Here is a 17,869-nt window from a genome sequence, read left to right as displayed (position 1 = left end):
TCCTCAATACTATTTACCCCAAGTCAGAAACAGAGGAAGAGAAACCGTGGTCCAGTTTGGCATTCAGCTGACTGTCATTTCCCCTGCTTTCCCCTCACTCTCCTTGTCCTCTGGGCATAGGGCTCCAGCTGCTTGCTTGTCTCAGGACTGAGTCTGTATGGCCTGAAGGAAAAGTATCATCCGATCTCTAGTTCTAGAACTGGTCCCCCACATTAGATTTGGTAAATTCTCCTTTTGTATAAAGAACATTATGTTATGTAGCTCGTTCACTTCTTTTTCATGCTCTCTTCCAGCTCCCCTACCCCCACCAACATTTTAATGGAAAGAAGAAATGCCCCAATTTACCTAAAGCTCATTCTTTTCTGTCTTTGGTTTGTGGGAGTTGACAGAGTTTGAATGTAGTAATGGGTTAGAACACCTTTGCTTTCATCCAACAATGAGTTTGGTCTCTGAAGAGGTTTTTCTACCTCTGATTTTTGTAAAACTCTAAAAAAACCTATAAAACTGTAAAACTCTAAAAACTCAAAAAGTCTAAAATCTATAAAAGTCTAAAAAAAAACCTGGAAAGCTGTGAGGAAGCGTTAACTCAGTAAGTCTTGTCAATGTAATATTGTCAGGTCTTATTCATCGGACTCTAAGCTAAACGTTTCCGCATATGCAGTTTCCTTCTTTGGTCTTGTGTCATGCTAATACCAAAGAGTAAAAGTTAACACCCAAGTAGTTTCTCAACTGTTTTCATTGGTTTGAGTTTTTTTCCCCACCCCAGGAACCAAAAAAAAAAAAAAAAAAAGGGATCCTGTAAAATGTTCAGCAGCTGTGATAATGCAGAAAAATAAAGAAGATATTTTCAACAATGATCAGAAAGAATTAGTTCACTTTTAAAGCACTTAGTAATAAATCACAACTGAACATTAATTATTGGAAAGTAAGAGAAGCCAGCAAATGATGATTTGTATGTATAGTGCTCATTTACACTAATTTACAAGTATGCCATGTATATAAGGAAGACAATAACTTAGGAATATGTAAAATATTGGATTTTAAAGATTTTGAGACAAATTGCTTCTTTGTTAACCAGATAGAAATAGGTTTTTCTAAATCATGGGAATGGCACAGTTAATGTATTTTAATTTAGTATTATGGTATGCTGGAAATAATAGCTTCCAGAAATCCAAGAATCTTTGTGTACTCTTACATAACTGATGTGAATTAGTTGGCGACCATAAGTATCATTAGAGGGAAGAAGAATAAGAATTTTTAAAAAAGCAAAGGATGTACTTTCTATGTAGGTCATGGAAATCCAATTCATAACCTTAGTTTACTGGAGCATATTGGAGAAGCGAACATATTGCTCTACTATATGTGAAAGAGGAGCAGGTGTCCTAGACAGGCAGGTGTTAAGGTGGCTGTTTGAGCTTGCCCTAGATCACTAGTTGACTTCAGTGAAGTTCTACTAACAGGTGGCTAGCTGATTAGAGTGCCATGTGACATTTATCCCGGGAGCGACTTGGATGACAGGCTGCTACAGACTGAGGAAGGGGTCTTTGCTTTGATGAAGAAATTGCCAAAACTCATGTCTCATTAGTGTTTCCTAAGGTTCTTTGGAAGTGAACAACAGTTTAATTAAGGGCTGACGTAAACACGTTTCTGCACACTTTCCCTGCAGCATTTTATCACATTAGACTTGATCAAAATTGTTGCCTTGGGCTGACTTGAACAGATATACATCTGGAGCACCATTTGTGCAAGCTGCCGATGAGTCGAGTACATACGCTGTGTTTCACAGCAACTCTCTTCCTTTGTAGATGAAATTACCTTGTTGGGAAATGAGCTGATGTAACTCTTTATTTGCTTAAGGCTTTATCTTTTTGAAGTGATGCTGGGAAATGAATGGCGTGTCAGGGCTTAGGATGTATCTGGTACAGAGCCCCACCCCACCCCAAATTGATGGTATGGTTAGTAAAAATTATGCGATTTTGCAAAACAGTTATTTAAAGGTATGCTTAAAGCTAAATGAACCAAGTTATCTTGATATCACAGTGGCTTACTTAAAATTTGTATTACATGATGATCTTTTATTATACATTTAACTACACAATTGGTTTTTAAGCCATAGCTAATTGTCCAATTATAAATCTAAACGTGCATGTAGATTCTGAAGCATCAATGTGAATCTTCCTTTTTTTTTAAACTAGCCTATCTAATCTTTGTCATTAGGAAGAATTCTTTCTGCATTCTCATATTATCAAAATTGCAATTATTTAATGAATTTTTAAACGTAATGTCTGTCTTCTCCACTGAACTGTAAGCATCACCAGGGCAGGGACCATGTAGACTTATGTAGAATTTTGAACCGTATGCCTGGCCAGACTTCCTGGCACTTAGAAGGAACACAGTGACTGATTTTTTTTTCTTGGCTTTATATTTAATTTCTTCTTGTCTGGTGATAACTATTCATGCAACATGTGTTTCAAAATATGCTGGCTATGGTATTTAGCTCATACTGCACTACTTGTTAGCATTCCACCATATACCTTATTTCACATGCAACAGATTCTAAAATAAGCTGCCAAGACTCAGTGTCTGCTTTACCTTTTCTACCATCTTTTAATCTTTGTTTGTTTTTTTTTCCCATTCTCTTCTTGAGTAGCATGTTCTTCCAGCCTTAACATTTTTTGTGTGTCTTTGTAAACATTCTCTTCTGTAGGAGGTAAGATATTATTCAACTTTTTTAAAAAAAGTATATGCTGTGGATAGAATAAAAAAATAATGAAAAATCCATCAAATATAAGACAAAAGCACAAGATCATTAATGAAATCTAGCCCTCAAAATTCTTAAGAAGGATTTACTTGAGGAGAAGATAAATCAAGTTGGTTCAATGGATAAAATGTTGTTCTATAGTTAGACAGACATGATTTTCTAGTCCAAGGGAATGTCATATGCAAGGAAAGTCATAGTATTGGAAACACATTCTCCCTCATCCACTCCCTCACAGGAGGCCATAAGCAAATTAGCTTTGCTAAAGTCAAAAGAAATTGAAATGACAAAGAGAAAATTTATATAAGAATGTGGTACTTGGTAGATCTTAAAATGAGGAAAATATTGTTTGAAGGACATGATTCTAACTGCTGTTTTATAATAAACCACAATGAAGATGGCCTTGAGAAAGAAAGTAGGTAGAAAATTTTGATTTTACAAAGTACAAGTGAAAAAGGTCTAATGGAAGCTACAAGAACCGAGAGAAATGGAGCTTATAGATTTTTTGCTTCTGACATAAATTCATTTATAAATTATTAATTTCCAAATGCATTTTAAATTTCCTTGTCTGGTTTTAAGCCTCGGTGTTCATTCCTTTGCTTCTTTCTCCTAATCTATCAGCAACTTCGTGCTTCCCTCCCTCCAATAGCAACACCAGATAATCCTTTCATTATTTTCTTGCTTCTCTCTTCAACTTCTTTAAGTGTTATTAAACTGACAGTTTTATTACTCAACTTATCATATATTTACAATATTATTCAACTTTATTATTTTCTACTTTACCTTTCTATGTATTGCCTTCATGCTTAAGGGGCAGCAGATTGTGAAAAGCATGACGTTTATTTTTCTTCACAGGAAGGTCACTTAAAGCTAAGTCTCCTATATATCTATCCCTCAAACACTTTTTTCTGTATCATATGAGTGCATTAAAAATAGAAACGGTATCATTTTTCAGTTTGACATGAAGTCTTCTAGACTGCAGACATTCAAAATAAAATTGAAATCAAAACAAAACTAGTATGATTTATGATTAAAATGTAACAGCTAGAAGCTGTACCCTTACTTCCCCAAGATAATTAACCTTTACTTCCTCCGTCAGTTCAAAGAGGTGTTTTTTTTTTTTTTTTTCTTTTTGAGGGGATGATTCACTTTACTTTTGTTTCTCACTAAGTGCTTAGTTTAGTGCCTTGTACATTTTTTGTACCAAAATATCTTTATGGATTAATGAGCTCATAATTCATTTCATTTCATTAGCTGTTTCTAAAGCAAAGTGTTTCAACATGGCAGGCCAGTGGACCTCTCCCATTCTGATTTTTACCATTATAAGTTAATTTTGTTGTTTAAGGAAGAGACAGTTTGTGATTCTTTTTACATCTTGAATAGTAAATTTTATTTGCTTCTTCTGTGTAGGCTCTATAATTCCTCTGAAGGTACCATCATTCAGTGCATGTCCAAAAGAGAACCAGAAAAATAAGTCCCGTAATTACTCCATAAGGCCAAAATATATCATCGTTGCCAAGAAAATAGAAAGGTTTCATTTCTCAAAAATTACATAATAACCTGTATTCTTGAACTTCTGTACCCTTTACTAAAAGAGTCTCCTGTGAATTCAGCTGGATTTAATGAAAATTCTGAAATAGTTACTGTAGGGGTAATTGTCTTGATTGATTTTCATAACTAGCATCACTAGAATGATACTCGTTCTGTTTCCAGAGCTCTAGTCACATTTAATTGCTTCTCAGTGATTTTCAGTTGTGCTTTATCATTTACACTATAGAATCGTTATAAATTGATTTACACAGGTTAATTTTATTTGAAATTTTTATTTACGCACAGGTACAGTAAGAGAGTGTCAATAGAAAGCTACCAGTTTCTTTATCTAAGAATTAATTTTAAATTAAAATTTGGAATGGAAACCCATTACATCATCTATAATGTGAGGGGTAGAATAGAGTTCTTTCTGCCTTTAACAGTCTATATTTCTGTGATTTAACTTCTAGCAGGCAAAAAGTTATATTTGTAGCATTGCCTTTTAAAATCACATAACTCTTAAGTGAAATTAAGAATTATTTTTGGCATTTTGAAGGTAATTTAGCTGAAATGAGTCTTCATTGTCTATATTTTAAATACTGGTTTCTAAAATTTCTTTCTTTTTTGGTAGCAATGTTAATTATAGTAGTTTCATTAACAATTTCTTTTTCTTTCTTTTTTTTTTTTCTTTTTGAGGAATATATAAGGAAGTGGTTCTCTGGCTCATCGACATTCCAATAGATTAGTGACAGCTAGTTAGTCACAAATTAAAACTTAAGGCCACAAATACACCTGCCACTTTTTGTAGACCTTTTGTAGATGTTTACAATCATTACAGCAGCCAGCATATCTATTCTTTAAGTGCCAGTGTGCTGAAAGAAAATATTTAATTTTACTGAATGCCTTTATCAGAGTTTGGGTATTTTTTTCAACTGGTAAAATATAAAGACAACTGCTTCTTCATATCAATAATACCATAGAGAAATTTTCTCGTTAAAAAAATTCTTAATTAAAAATGCAAATTGTATATATTTTATGCCTGATAATGGTTTTGTGCTGTTTTTTTGTTTTGACAAAGAAGTCATATCTTTTAGAGATTCATACTGTAATATTTATAGGTGAAATTGTAAGTCGTCTGGGACTTGCTTCAAAGTAATACTTTATGGGAGTAAAGACGAAACAAATTAGAAATGAGTTGATAATTGCTGCAGCTGGGGGATGGGTACATGGGTCCATTATTATTATGTCTACTGGTGTATATATTTGAAATTTTTGATAATAAAAATAAAAATTTTTTAGCTCATATAATTTTTGAATGTTTTATTATTAATGTATAAGCCTTCATAAGAACTGATGTTACTCAAAGTGTTGAAAACAGGACACATCTCTCTTACCAAAGGGAGTTTCCTCCTGAATTCCCTATTCCTACTAACTGTATGGTACAGTCTCTTAGTCACCCAAGATGAAGACCTTCTACATCCAGTTATTAATGGAATTGGTTGATTCCATTTAAGTATCTATTTTTAAGTTATTTTTTTATTGTAGAATGTAACATATATACCTGGAAGTGATAACTTTCCAAGTGCAATTTGATAAGTAGTTAGCAAATTTCAAAGAATATAATAGGTTACAGTTCCACAGTTTCAGTTATTTCCTTATTGTGAAATATAACATATATACAAAAAGGTTATAGCTTTCAAATTACAATCTAACAAGTATCTATAGAACAAATTTCAAAGGATGCTATGTATTCAATGGATGCTACTATTTCAATTCTTTCCTTCTAGTTCTTTTAATATCCTAGCAACTAAGAAAAAGAAAATTATGTAAAGATTCAGTATTCATAATCCTTTGTTAAATTCCATTTTGTCTGTTGCTACCCCTTCCTCTAGTTTAATCACTTTTCAATCTTCAGGGATGTCTAGGCAGTGACCACCCTAACCTGTTCATGTTGAAAAGGAGTGTCAACTTTATGCGAAAAGGGAACACATCTAGTTGATGTTCTTGAAGAGGCTATTGCCTCTGGGTTTGGGGACTTAGCTGACATAGGAGCTCCTAAAGTATTTAAGTGTCTGAAGAATAAACTTAATGAGTGAAACTTTTATACAATCTCAGATAGGGATCCGGGTAGTCTTTAATTTTTGGAACTGCTGTTGACTTGGGCTTATCATATTGTGGTCATTTGGCATATCTAGGTGAAGCTTGCATAGGAGTAACCTCCAGGACAGCCTCTTGACTCTATTTGAATTCTCTCAGCTGCTGAAACCTTATTTTGTTGCCTTTCTTTTCTCCCTTTTGATCAAAAAGGCATTCTCAATCCCTCAATGCCAGGTTCAGGGTCATTGTCAGAATCCGTGTTCCATGTCACCAGGAAGACTCATTCATCTAGGGGGTCTTGCCCCATGTCAGGGGGAGGGTGATGAATTTATTTGCAGAGTTAGGCTTAGAGAGAGAAAGTTCACATTTGAGCAACAAAAGAGGTTCTCTGGAAGAGACTCCTAGGCATAACCTCCCCTTACAACCATAAGTCATTTAAGTATCTACTGCATTAGCTCTCTCCCCACTCTTATTTCAGGTGCTCAATGCCTGTCTTTCGGCAGTGTTCAGTATTTGTGGAATGACTGAATGAATGGATGGATGAATACAGCCCTGAATGCTTCTCCTATCATAACACTTTTTTACAGTTTTTAAATTCCTTTTCACTTGCCCGTATCCTCTCATTAGATACTAAACTTTATAGAAGCAGAAACAGTATCTAGTTCACCAGTGTGTCCCAGCAGCTAGTGCAGTGCCTGGAATATATTAGGCCTTAAGTATTTATAGAATGAATATATTAATTAATCTGTCTTCTTAAGCAGTTTCTGTTTTGGCTAATTTATCCTCAGTTTAGTTTCTGGAGGGAGTGTTCTAAACGGTAAATGTTATGCTCAGACTTTTATACACCAAGTCCATTTCCCTTCCTCATCTGGGTCCTACCAAATGCTCCTTTTCTTCACCTCTACGCTTCACCGCTCCATAGACTACTTGTACTACTTGCTTATTTTATTCCTCCCTTCTGAATGTTTCCTGTCTCTGGACATGTCTCCCCATTCACATTTTTAAGCACGGTGTCACTGAGGCTGCCTTCCTGACCCAGGAGGCCAAGGCCATCACTGCTCTGGTGCACTGCTGCTGGGCGAGGCAGCACACTGACAGCATCCTGCTCTCAGCACGCTCCCTGCCCCTGGGTTCTCATCATTTCCTTCTTCACTGGCAGTGAACGATTTTATATTTTTCTTAACCATCCACATCTTACAGCAAATAGAAGGAATCCAATAAATAAATATTTGTGCAATGAGCAAATAAAGGAATGCATTTTTTAAAAAACTTTTTGTTTTTGCTAAGCAAGTGAATGAGTTTTCCATAGAAGATGCTAAATCGATGTACTTAGCAGTGTACCCAGAGATTGTTTTTCATATTCGTACCAGGTTTACCTCTATTTTTTCCCCACAACAGAGTTCCTAAGTCAAAAGACAAATCCCTGAATAGTAAGAATGAAATGAAACCTAAGAATGAAATGATGAGGTGAGAGACCTTGATTTGAACCAAGAGGCCAAAGGAAACATGATACCTGCTCTTTCAGAAGTTCAAGTTTTATTTAGTTAAAAGAAATAATTCTAAAGATAATTTTAATGAAGGCTTGGGTTAGCGTTAATGGAAATTATTTCTGACAGATGTTTCAAAGCTCTGACATAGCTAGGTCTTTGATCCTCAGGATACATGTTTAAAATAGCCAAAGTATAAAAATACTGAAATGTTGGAAAATAAGATCTCTTATTATGTTAACTTGCATCTTATGGCTTAAGGTCATTAAGCTTGTTTTTTGTTTCCCTCTTCCTTTTCAGATATGTCTTCTCCGACCACTCTGAAGAAGCCAGAAAAGCCGTTGTTCAGCTCTACATCTCCACAGGATTCTTCGCCCAGATTGAGCACTTTCCCCCAGCACCACCATCCCGGAATACCTGGAGTTGCACACAGTGGTGAGGAGCTGCAAGCCTTGAGAAGCTTTCCTCTTGTCTGCAGGGCCAACCCCCCAGGGGCGGATCCACAGTTTATTACTGTAGTTATGGTGGCTGTATTTCCTCAGCCAAAAAGGGAGGGAGTCAAAATCTGATAAAATACTTTTCCTTATCAGTTTATGAAAAACGATTTTCAAAGCCTGGCAATTAAATAATTTTCATGGATGTATCTCTAAATTACCTTTATTGGTAAGTTTATAATCAAAAGAAATTAGAAAATGTGGGGTACGTAGTTATCTTTACTATATCTATACCTTCAGCATTGGTCCTAATTCTATATATTTTACTAAGGGAAAGATGTATTATCAAGTACATTGCCAGGTTTAGAGTATCTCCAAAGGCAGTGAGGTGTACAGACACTATTTCCACGGGCATCATTTTCTTTACACAAATCAATAAGTATTTGGGAGTGAAATTAAAGAGAAAAATAAAAAGGTATTTTTCTTTGACAACTGTTCTAATATGCACAAATCCTTCCTATGGGCTCATGCACTTGATATTGTCTAATATCTTAATTAAAATAGGAAAATAGTCCCATATTCCACTTTGACATTTGTACTTTAAGGAGCAACTAATATTAAATTCTCTCTCAAAAATTAGAAGTGAGATATAATTAATAAGCAATACTATATCCTTTCCACTTATTACTCTTAAGCACCACAGAGGAGCAAACTGAATTTGAGGTAGAGAAAGTTTTTTGTACAAATACTTTTATATTTACATAATATGTTTGTAGTGATACTGTCTTTCCTTTAAATGTATCATTAGGCAATTCCTTATCCTTCAAACCAAGTGAATCTGGTGTTTACATCTTTTTATTCAAAGGATGTATTAAAATGAAGGTCTTAGCTTTGGTTTGTGTGTGTATGTTAATATCTGTTGTGCTATACTTAAAAATGCAGGGCCTTTATTGCTCTCGTTAAGGAAATTGTCAAGTGTCTCCGTTTGCCAGGGCTGTTAGGACAAATACCACTCCACGCGTTGGCTTGTACAACAGGAATTTATTGTCTCATGGTTTTGGAGGCCAGAAATCCAACATCAAGCTATCCACAGGGCTTGCTTTCTTCTGCAGTCTGAATCTTTCTGGCAATCCTCCATTCCATGGCCATCTCTCTCTCCTTGTGTCTGCTCCTCTGATTTCCCCTGATGTGTGGCTTCTTCTGATTTCTGGCTTTTTCTAATTGCCTGGGTTTGAATTTCCTTTGCCTTAGAAGGACTCTACCCATACAGATTAAGGCTCACTCTGATTCCGTTTGGCCATACCTAAATAGGATCGTCAAAGATCCATTCATAAACGAATCTACACCTGGACTCACCTTAATGTATTCAAAATTATTGTTTAAAAATGGATTCACACCCAAGGGAGCACAGATTAAGATTTGAGCATGTCTTTTATGGGTACATGATTCAATCCCCAACATCAAATTAGGAGGGGGATGCACAACTTAATGTGGTATAAGGGTTTTTATATTTATTCTTTGTACTGCTAAGTACAGTGAAAAACAGGTGAAAAAAATCAGTGACTATTTCATAGATTTTTAACATTGAATATTTGAGCAGAATTAACTTAGAAGCTGAATCATCCATTATTATGGCACCTGAGCAAAACCTTAATTTTCTAATATCTGGAAAAAAAGTAAACAATACTTTTTTATATAGGAGACCTACATAAGTTTTTCTCGTTGGTTCTTTGCCAGATATATTTTTTTAATATCTAATATATTGGGACCTAGTTTAGGCACCTTGGAAATGAGAGACAGCTTCTGTCCTCATGGAGCGCCTGATCTCAGTGGGCAGACAGATCAAATCGTGGGCTAGGCATCCAACACGAACAGGACTGATGCTTGGAAGAGGGCCTTCTGAACTAAAGTTTGAAGGGTGAGTTCACCGCAAGAAGGAACTAAAAGCTGGAGGAAGGATGGTTCCAGCAGAGGGAACAGTATGTATCAGTGCAGAGGAGGGCATTTCAGCAAGGAACTGCCATTATTCCAAGGACCCATAAATACATTTAGGTGGCCAGAGCACAGCCTGAGGGGAGGGAGAGGCTGGAGGCCAAAGAAGTTAGCGCCTACAGTGAGAAAGTGGAAAGCCACTTAAAATTTTTAGCAGAGAATTTATGTGATTATAATGGTATTTTAAGAAGTCAATCATGTAAAAATATTATAGGTGGTGTTGGAGGGAGCACGGCTGGAGGAAGGAAGTGGATTAGGAAAGCTCTGCAATAACCTAGGCAAGAAATACAGATATATGTGTATGAGTGTATGAATTCTTTCATAATGAAGGAAAAGGGTTTTTTTTTTTTGTCTTGTATTTTGACTTTTTTTTTAAATGACTAGAATAACTTTTGTTGATAACTAGCCATTTTAACTTTCAGTTCGAAACATGACTTCCTACCTGTTTTACATCAGGCCTGCTACAGCTCACTGGAGCACAGAGCTAGGGAGTCCAGAGATTTGAGTTTAGATGTGCTTTGTGCCAGCTCATTTGAAAGGAGATATCTTCCATGGCTTCAAACCACATTCTTACCTGCATGAACTACTGATGCCAGATCTCAAAGCCCAAATGACTAAAATGAAACTCTGTGTCCTTAAAGGGTTTGTGTACAGTTATGAGTGAAGACCACAATAAATTGAACTGAGATTGAGATCACTTAGACACTAAGGAAAAAGATGCCTGATTTTACTTAGATGTTCAATTTTGTGTACTTCTAAAACAAAGGAATCTTCAACAAAAAGTTTAGTTTTAAGAACTATGCAAATTGTTCTCTGAAATGCAGCCCTTTGATGGAGGATGCAAAAACTTCAGTGTGTGGCAGAGTCCCACTGGGCACCCATTTAAAATGCATCCAGAGACCTGCAGTCTCTGGTACTGTGGCTGGACCCAGGAATCTGCATTGTAGCAACCACTTCAGAGGATTCTGAGAAATAGTGCCCTGGACATTCAGGGAGCAAAATTGGGACCATAACATTTAATTTATGATTCTTCTGTCATATGCATTCTTAATACCTTATATCTTCTGAAAAAGTTTTCTTTGGGGGAGATAAGCAATATTCCTTTAAAGTATATATACTTTTGCATATAATTACAAATTTGGAGATAACTCACTCCAGATGATTCTCATTTATAGGTCACAGAATTTATTTTTTCATACTGTTTGCTAAGTTATTTCATAAAATATTAACAATTGCCATTTGTAATTTCCTATTATTTAAATTGAAATATTAAGTAGACACGGACATTTAATCTTCACTTTTACGTATCTTGGTTGGTGCTCTTAATTTGTTCTTTTATGATTATTTCCCTCAGCATTATAGAGATAATGATTGTACAGTTGTATTCTTTCAAACTTAAGGATTATGTTTAGAAAATTAAGCAATAAATTCTGATCATATTCATGCTGAAAATTACAGTAAAATTAAACGTCACCCACACTCTATGTTGTAATTGTATTTTCCTTTATAAAACTTATTATATAATGTGTGATTTGTGGGTAAGTTAATATACCTAATAAAGTTTTGATTTGCATTTCTGTAACTTTTATTCTTGGCTTTCTCTTAACAGTATTTTTTAAGGTACATATAGATAAAGTTAGAGTAGGAAGAAAAATCATTATGCAATAACTATTTTTGAAAGGAACATATTCATTAGGAAAAGAGTTCTCAGAACTCCACTTTAATATTTGTAAGCATTTATACAGTGGTCAGATAATTATTCATGGCATTATTGTTATTAATAATTGACTTCCCTTCTAAACAACCACCAGCTAGAATGCATAGGAAAAATATGTATTTAAAATTGGATTACACTTCTGTTTTGATTTTGGTAGAAAATTCATGGATCCCTTTTCCTCTAATTAATGCAGTGACTGGGTCTGAACTCATGAGACGAAGACTTCATAATCAAAGAATATGTTCTGCTGGGAAATAACTTTGCTCAAAGAAATGTTTTGTAAAGTAATGGCATAACTCATAAAAGAGAAATCCTTTTTTTTTTTTTTTAAATCATTTGTGGATCTAGGAAGCTGAATCATTAGCTTCCTAGAGTGGGGGTTGTGTCTGTGTGTGCTTATCTGTATTGGCATTGAGAATGACAGTAAAAGAGTAAGTAACTTATTTTAGGGGAGTTTGATTTAAATCTTGAAAAAAGTTAATGAACGACCATTAGGTTCAAACTTTCTCAGCTAACGAGTCCATCTTTCCTTTTCTGTCTTCTGCAGTCATCTCAACTCGAACTCCGCCTCCACCCTCACCGTTGCCATTTCCAACGCAAGCTATTCTTCCTCCAGCCCCATCGAGCTACTTTTCTCATCCAACAATCAGATATCCTCCCCACCTGAATCCTCAGGATACTCTGAAGAACTACGTACCTTCTTATGACCCGTCCAGCCCGCAAACCAGCCAGGTAAAAATGAGAGTGAAAATAAGATTAGAGCCTAAGGGAAATGGAGCAGGTCTAACTCTAAGGCGTGAAGTTTAGTCAGACAGTATGTCTGGCAGAACATCAAGCTTTTGAAATCCATCTTCAGGAAGTTCCTTGGTGACTCAATAAGTTTTTATTTAAATATGGCTGAATGACAGGTAGGAAGTATATTGCCCCAAAGGGGCACATTTGTGAAGATGTTTTTGGTTTGATGTTTTTGGATTTTCATTGACTGAAGAGAAAGTTTATGCAGAAAGTACATTGACAAAAAAGCTCTGAGTTGGAGTTCACACCTCCAAAATACCTGGTCTGACACAAAGACAAAGTGCTTATTTCAGGCAGAAGCAAGGTATGTGCTAAAATAAACACACACAAAAGAACGTACAGTTGTATTTATAGACCAACCATTAGGTATTAAAATAAGCTTTGGTAATGTAAACATTTTCAGTGTTTGATGACTACTTGAATATTCTTTGCACAGACATGACTACATTTAACAATGAGTGACATTACTCATTTTTTTTTTTTTAATAAACATTGTGCGGTAGTTTTAGGGTTTCATTGTAAGTGCAGTGACTCGTGCATTTCTTACTCACCAGAGATGTGTTTTCTTTGATGGAGATGTCATTTGATGGGGATTTGGTATAAGAGTAGAGAGTCTTTGGCCAAAGCTGGGTCTATCAGTCTTTAGCAGCCACTCTTAGTGATGTGATTTTGATCTTGTGGTCTGGTATTTGGCTTTGTTGCTTTACCTCCAAGATTCCTGTCCACTCACTAAACCTTTTAATGCACAGAGGAATTTTCACAAACATTGTCATTAATGCTCTTCAATAACTAAATAGTAAATAGTATGTGTATAGTAATTTAGAATTTAAAAAGAAAGTTACAGAAACTCTCTTTGGTTTAATGTAATTGTTAAAGTGAAACAGAATAGTCTTTTCTGAAGGTTTTGTTTTGAGTAACAACTTATCCAGCACACTTACATTACTTAAAAGTTACTTTTATTTTTGGCCCCATTGACTAATGTGCTATTTTAAAAATTTTCTTGAATTTTAAATTTGAAGGTAAACTTACTATTTGTATTTTAGAAGAAAATTTCCAAATGGTGTAATAATTTTAATGGCAGCTATAATAATGACAGCTAAGTAAAATATTGGGATCTTAGTATATCAATTTAAAATAAAATTTGCTGTCAGAGCATAGATTCACAAGTCTCAGTTCCATAGAGAATTTGCTAGACTCAGCTGGGAACAGTGTACACAGGGTCTGATTTTAATTTGTGTAGAATTTCCATGAATAACAAAGTCTAATTAAGACATCCATTAAAAGTCCTTAACGTTAATTCAGTGTGGAAAATCTTAGAGTTCCATTGGATTTTTTTTTTTTTAACTGATGTCTTAATTAGGCACTGTTAGGGGAAAAATTATGCAAATTAAAATCAGGCCCTTAGTGTTACCCATTTCTTTAATTATTCAGTGCTTGTTTTACGTACATTTCAATTTCTTTATAAGTTGAGGGCATATTAGGTGATAATCTGCCTATATTGTTCTCAGTGTTTCTTCACATTTCAAGGTAAAGATCTAGTTTCTAAGAGAAGCATCTTACTCTCATCTCAATTAAAAAAAAAAAATCCCTTCTTAGGGTTTTGTATAATGGGAGCAATGAACTCAGTAGGATAATCCCTTTGAAATGCTGTGTCAACTTCATCTTCAGATAAGACTTCTCTCTTTTCATATCTATAGTATGAAGTTTCGTCTATTAACAGCTTGAAAAAAGATAGAAGCTTTATAGTGTTTACACCAGTAGAAAACTGAAAAAAAAAAAAAAAAATAATAACCCTCCCATTCTTCTGACTGAGTTTCAGAAAAGTTGTCCGCATTGGCTTGGAAATTCTTCCTTTTGTCACTTTTGCAATTTTTAAATGAGAGAAATATCTGTCAGTTATTTGGATTGTGATTCAATTCCAGTGGAGAAAGTTTGCAGAATGGGCAAGGTATCATCCTATTCTGTGGCAGGATTTTCTTGAAATTATTGTCTTTCTGCTTTTGTTACACACTTGCAGGTAGGTACTCTCAAACTGTTTTGGCAAACACTATCCAGAAACACTTTGACTATTGGATGTACCACCAATAAGAAAAGGAGACCTACCTTTGCTCTGGAGGAGGATACATAAAGCAGTCACTTGCAATGTTCAACTAACCAGAAGTTGATGGTCTGCTTTAGAAACAAATCAGTTTCCCTTTGAAAGGAAGAATTGATCATCAGAGTAAACTGGAAAATTGTATTTATAGGAACATTATATCAACTTTGATTTTTAATTCCAACTCAAAATCAATCACTTTGCATTTCAAATAGGATCTTTGATAGTCATCTTTTCAGCTTGAGAAAAAAAAAGATGAGTACTCATTTGTCTCTAGTAAACTGTTCCATCGCAATATCCTCCAGCACTCGACTGATCTTTATTGTTAAGTCAAGCAGCTGGGATGCCTTGTCCTCCCTATAGCAATTTGGAGTTTAATTGCATTACTGCTGCACAGATTATAGGGATATTTTCAATAAAATGAGTTTAAAGATGTCACTCTCCCATAGGTTTCCTTGGTGGGGAAACATGGCCAATTTTCCTGACGTAATGTTAAGTACTTAAAATTACACGTGATGAATAGCAGGTATATTTAAGATTTCCATTTCATTTATAGAAAAAATAATTTAGCTTTTCGAGAAACCCAACCAAAGACCTAGCACATGTCTCTAAGTCACATTGTTTAAGTATTATTAACTGTTTTTTCTTTTTCTCTATAGAAACCTGTGCTTGTAGTTTATATGCAGGTATTTAGATAAAGATTCTGATTCATTGTCCTCTTCTCCTTTAACAGTTCAGGTTATAAAGACAAAACATTTATGGAGAATAATGTCCTAGCAAATGTTACATACATGATGCAGTGGAGAATTCTAACATGAGGGCAATCAAAAATAAATCCCAGTATTTTTTTCAAACAGCGTACTCTTAGGATTTTGCCTCCTACCACAGATATTATTTTTGTACCCAGGGGCTAAAACTCAGGTAATAATATCTTTTCTGTCATTGCCCAGGGGATTTTCTCAGTTAATTCCCCAAAATGTTAATAATAAATGCTTTGTGTAACTCTCCATGCACAACAGTGGAAGAATAAGCCAAATAATAATGTACATTTGGCTGTCTTCTATTTCACTTCAGTACATTTTAGTTTACTTTGAAAATCTTTTATTTGTAGGTTTAAAGTCAGACCTAGTTCAGCATTTAATGTTATTGTATGGATCTGAAATTTTACATGCTTTAAATCTTATTCTATCTGCTTATGTTAGTAAATCGTCAAAAGTTAAATGGAGATCCTAGAATCTAAACTGCCTGATGTGAGTGTCTGAGCGTGCCTGTGTATGAGAGCTCAAGTTTTGGTATGCGGAAGAATGGGCCTTGAAAATAAATGATGGAAATTATAGTTGGATATGTTTGATCTCCTAGATATTCTGAGTTCCCCTGTGTCAGTGATATCCTCATTTAGGTGAAAACCATGCTCCACAGCCAAAATTGACTCAGTGTCGAGAATGAAGCACAGAGAATGAGGAAGTGCTGGGTTCTAACTCTAGCTAGCTCCGGAAGGACTTCCTTCCATTTTAGCCTCAGGCTAGGCATTTAAATCTCCACTTGAGTTTTCTGTCCTAGTAAATAAAAGGATCAAGTCTACCTGCTCTCAAGGGTGTTGTAAAGGCAAATTGCCCTACACAAAGTGCTTTGAAGAAGAAAAGCAATTCTTTAATGCTTCTGATTTTTATTACTACTATCAGTTGATCATTCTGACTCCTATGTGAGAGGACCTAAGGTGGCAGTGCAGAGTGCAGGGTCCAGCGGAATGTGCTGAATGGAGTTGTTGGACAAGATGACTGCCTTTCGGATTATTTCACCCGGCATTCTGTTTTTGTTTTGTAGCCTAACAGCAGTGGTCAAGTAGTAGGGAAATTGCCTGGCCATTTCACTCCTGTCTTGGCACCCTCTCCCCATCCCAGTGCAGTGCGACCTGTGACCCTGACTTTGACAGATACTAAACCCACCACTACATCCACTGAAGGTGAGGCAGCTTCACCTACAGCAACCAGTAAGTATTTCTGTAGGAAATGAGAAATGTCCATCGAAGGCGCCATTGGATATCTGATCCAAGGCGGAAAACACGGCAACTTTTCCAGCTACCTGACCGGATGGAGATTTCTCATTTATGTGGAACTAGCAGGCATGTATGTGGCCTGACTATCACCTGCTCTCTCTTATCAAATTTCAGTCAGTGCATCATATTTGAAAAGGGAGAAGCTTATTTATTTGAGAAAACAGCTATTACAAAAATAATAAGTCATGCCTGCTCGTTCAAGGTATACATCAAAATTGCACTGGATAACATAATGCAGTGTGCAAGGTTTTTATATCACCCAAGGAGAGATTAGATAATTGTTACTCATTTGAACATTCCTATAGAAATCAAGCCCCTTAACAAGGCAGACTGAATCAGTGCCTCTGTAAGATAATTGCATGTTTACATTATTGTAGGTTATGTCATTGTTAGAAACAGTCACACAATGTTGGGTGCAGGCAAGAGCATTTCAAACTTTAGTATTAGGAACATGTAAGCCACTTGCACTTTCATTAGCTGCAGCTCTTTTTTCTTTTTTCTTTTTTAACTTTTTGATTATTTTGCCTATCATGGTACCTCAGATAACTAAGCTTTTTAGCATGGCCATGACATTTTAAATGTTAGAGATTTCGTCAGTGAAGTAACATAGCACATACTTTCCTGAGCCAAATGATTCCTTTGCTTCTTCATGTAGAATATTCAGAAGTGTACAATGAATTAATTGTCCATTGGCTTCACTCAAACTACCTGCTTCTTAGAACTGGAGCTGGTTTGCACAGATTGGCAAGCAGAATGAATAGGATCCCAGTAAGGAAGAATTGACATGCTCCCAACCAATTAAACATATCTCCTAAATCCAGACCTTCTATTTTCTTTCCTAGAGCAAGAAATTCCCCATGCTCTGAAAATTACTTTGCAAAAATACAAAGGGAATTGAAAATACAAAG

The 17,869-nt window shown here is 35.4% G+C and overlaps 1 protein-coding gene across 10 annotated transcripts in view; it reads left to right on the top strand.

The window, feature by feature from the left end:
- Positions 1-17,869, top strand: part of NFIB (nuclear factor I B) — a 465,213-nt gene that overhangs the window by 415,800 nt on the left and 31,544 nt on the right. For 4 of the 10 annotated variants that reach the window (XM_037850903.1, XM_037850899.1, XM_037850901.1 and 1 more), the window contains 3 exons: positions 8,173-8,307; positions 12,563-12,747; positions 16,730-16,895. In XM_037850903.1, coding sequence (XP_037706831.1) covers positions 8,173-8,307; positions 12,563-12,747; positions 16,730-16,895 — 486 coding nt within the window. The remainder of the gene's footprint in view (positions 1-8,172; positions 8,308-12,562; positions 12,748-16,729; positions 16,896-17,869) is intronic. The other 6 variants (XM_037850904.1, XM_037850900.1, XM_037850902.1 and 3 more) reach the window with 2 other exon arrangements.

Source organism: Choloepus didactylus, chromosome 10 (assembly GCF_015220235.1).
Source record: "Choloepus didactylus isolate mChoDid1 chromosome 10, mChoDid1.pri, whole genome shotgun sequence".
Classification (NCBI taxonomy): Eukaryota; Metazoa; Chordata; class Mammalia; order Pilosa; family Megalonychidae; genus Choloepus; species Choloepus didactylus.
Note: the sequence above shows the minus strand (reverse complement) of the source record. Positions and strands in the feature narration are given on the sequence as shown.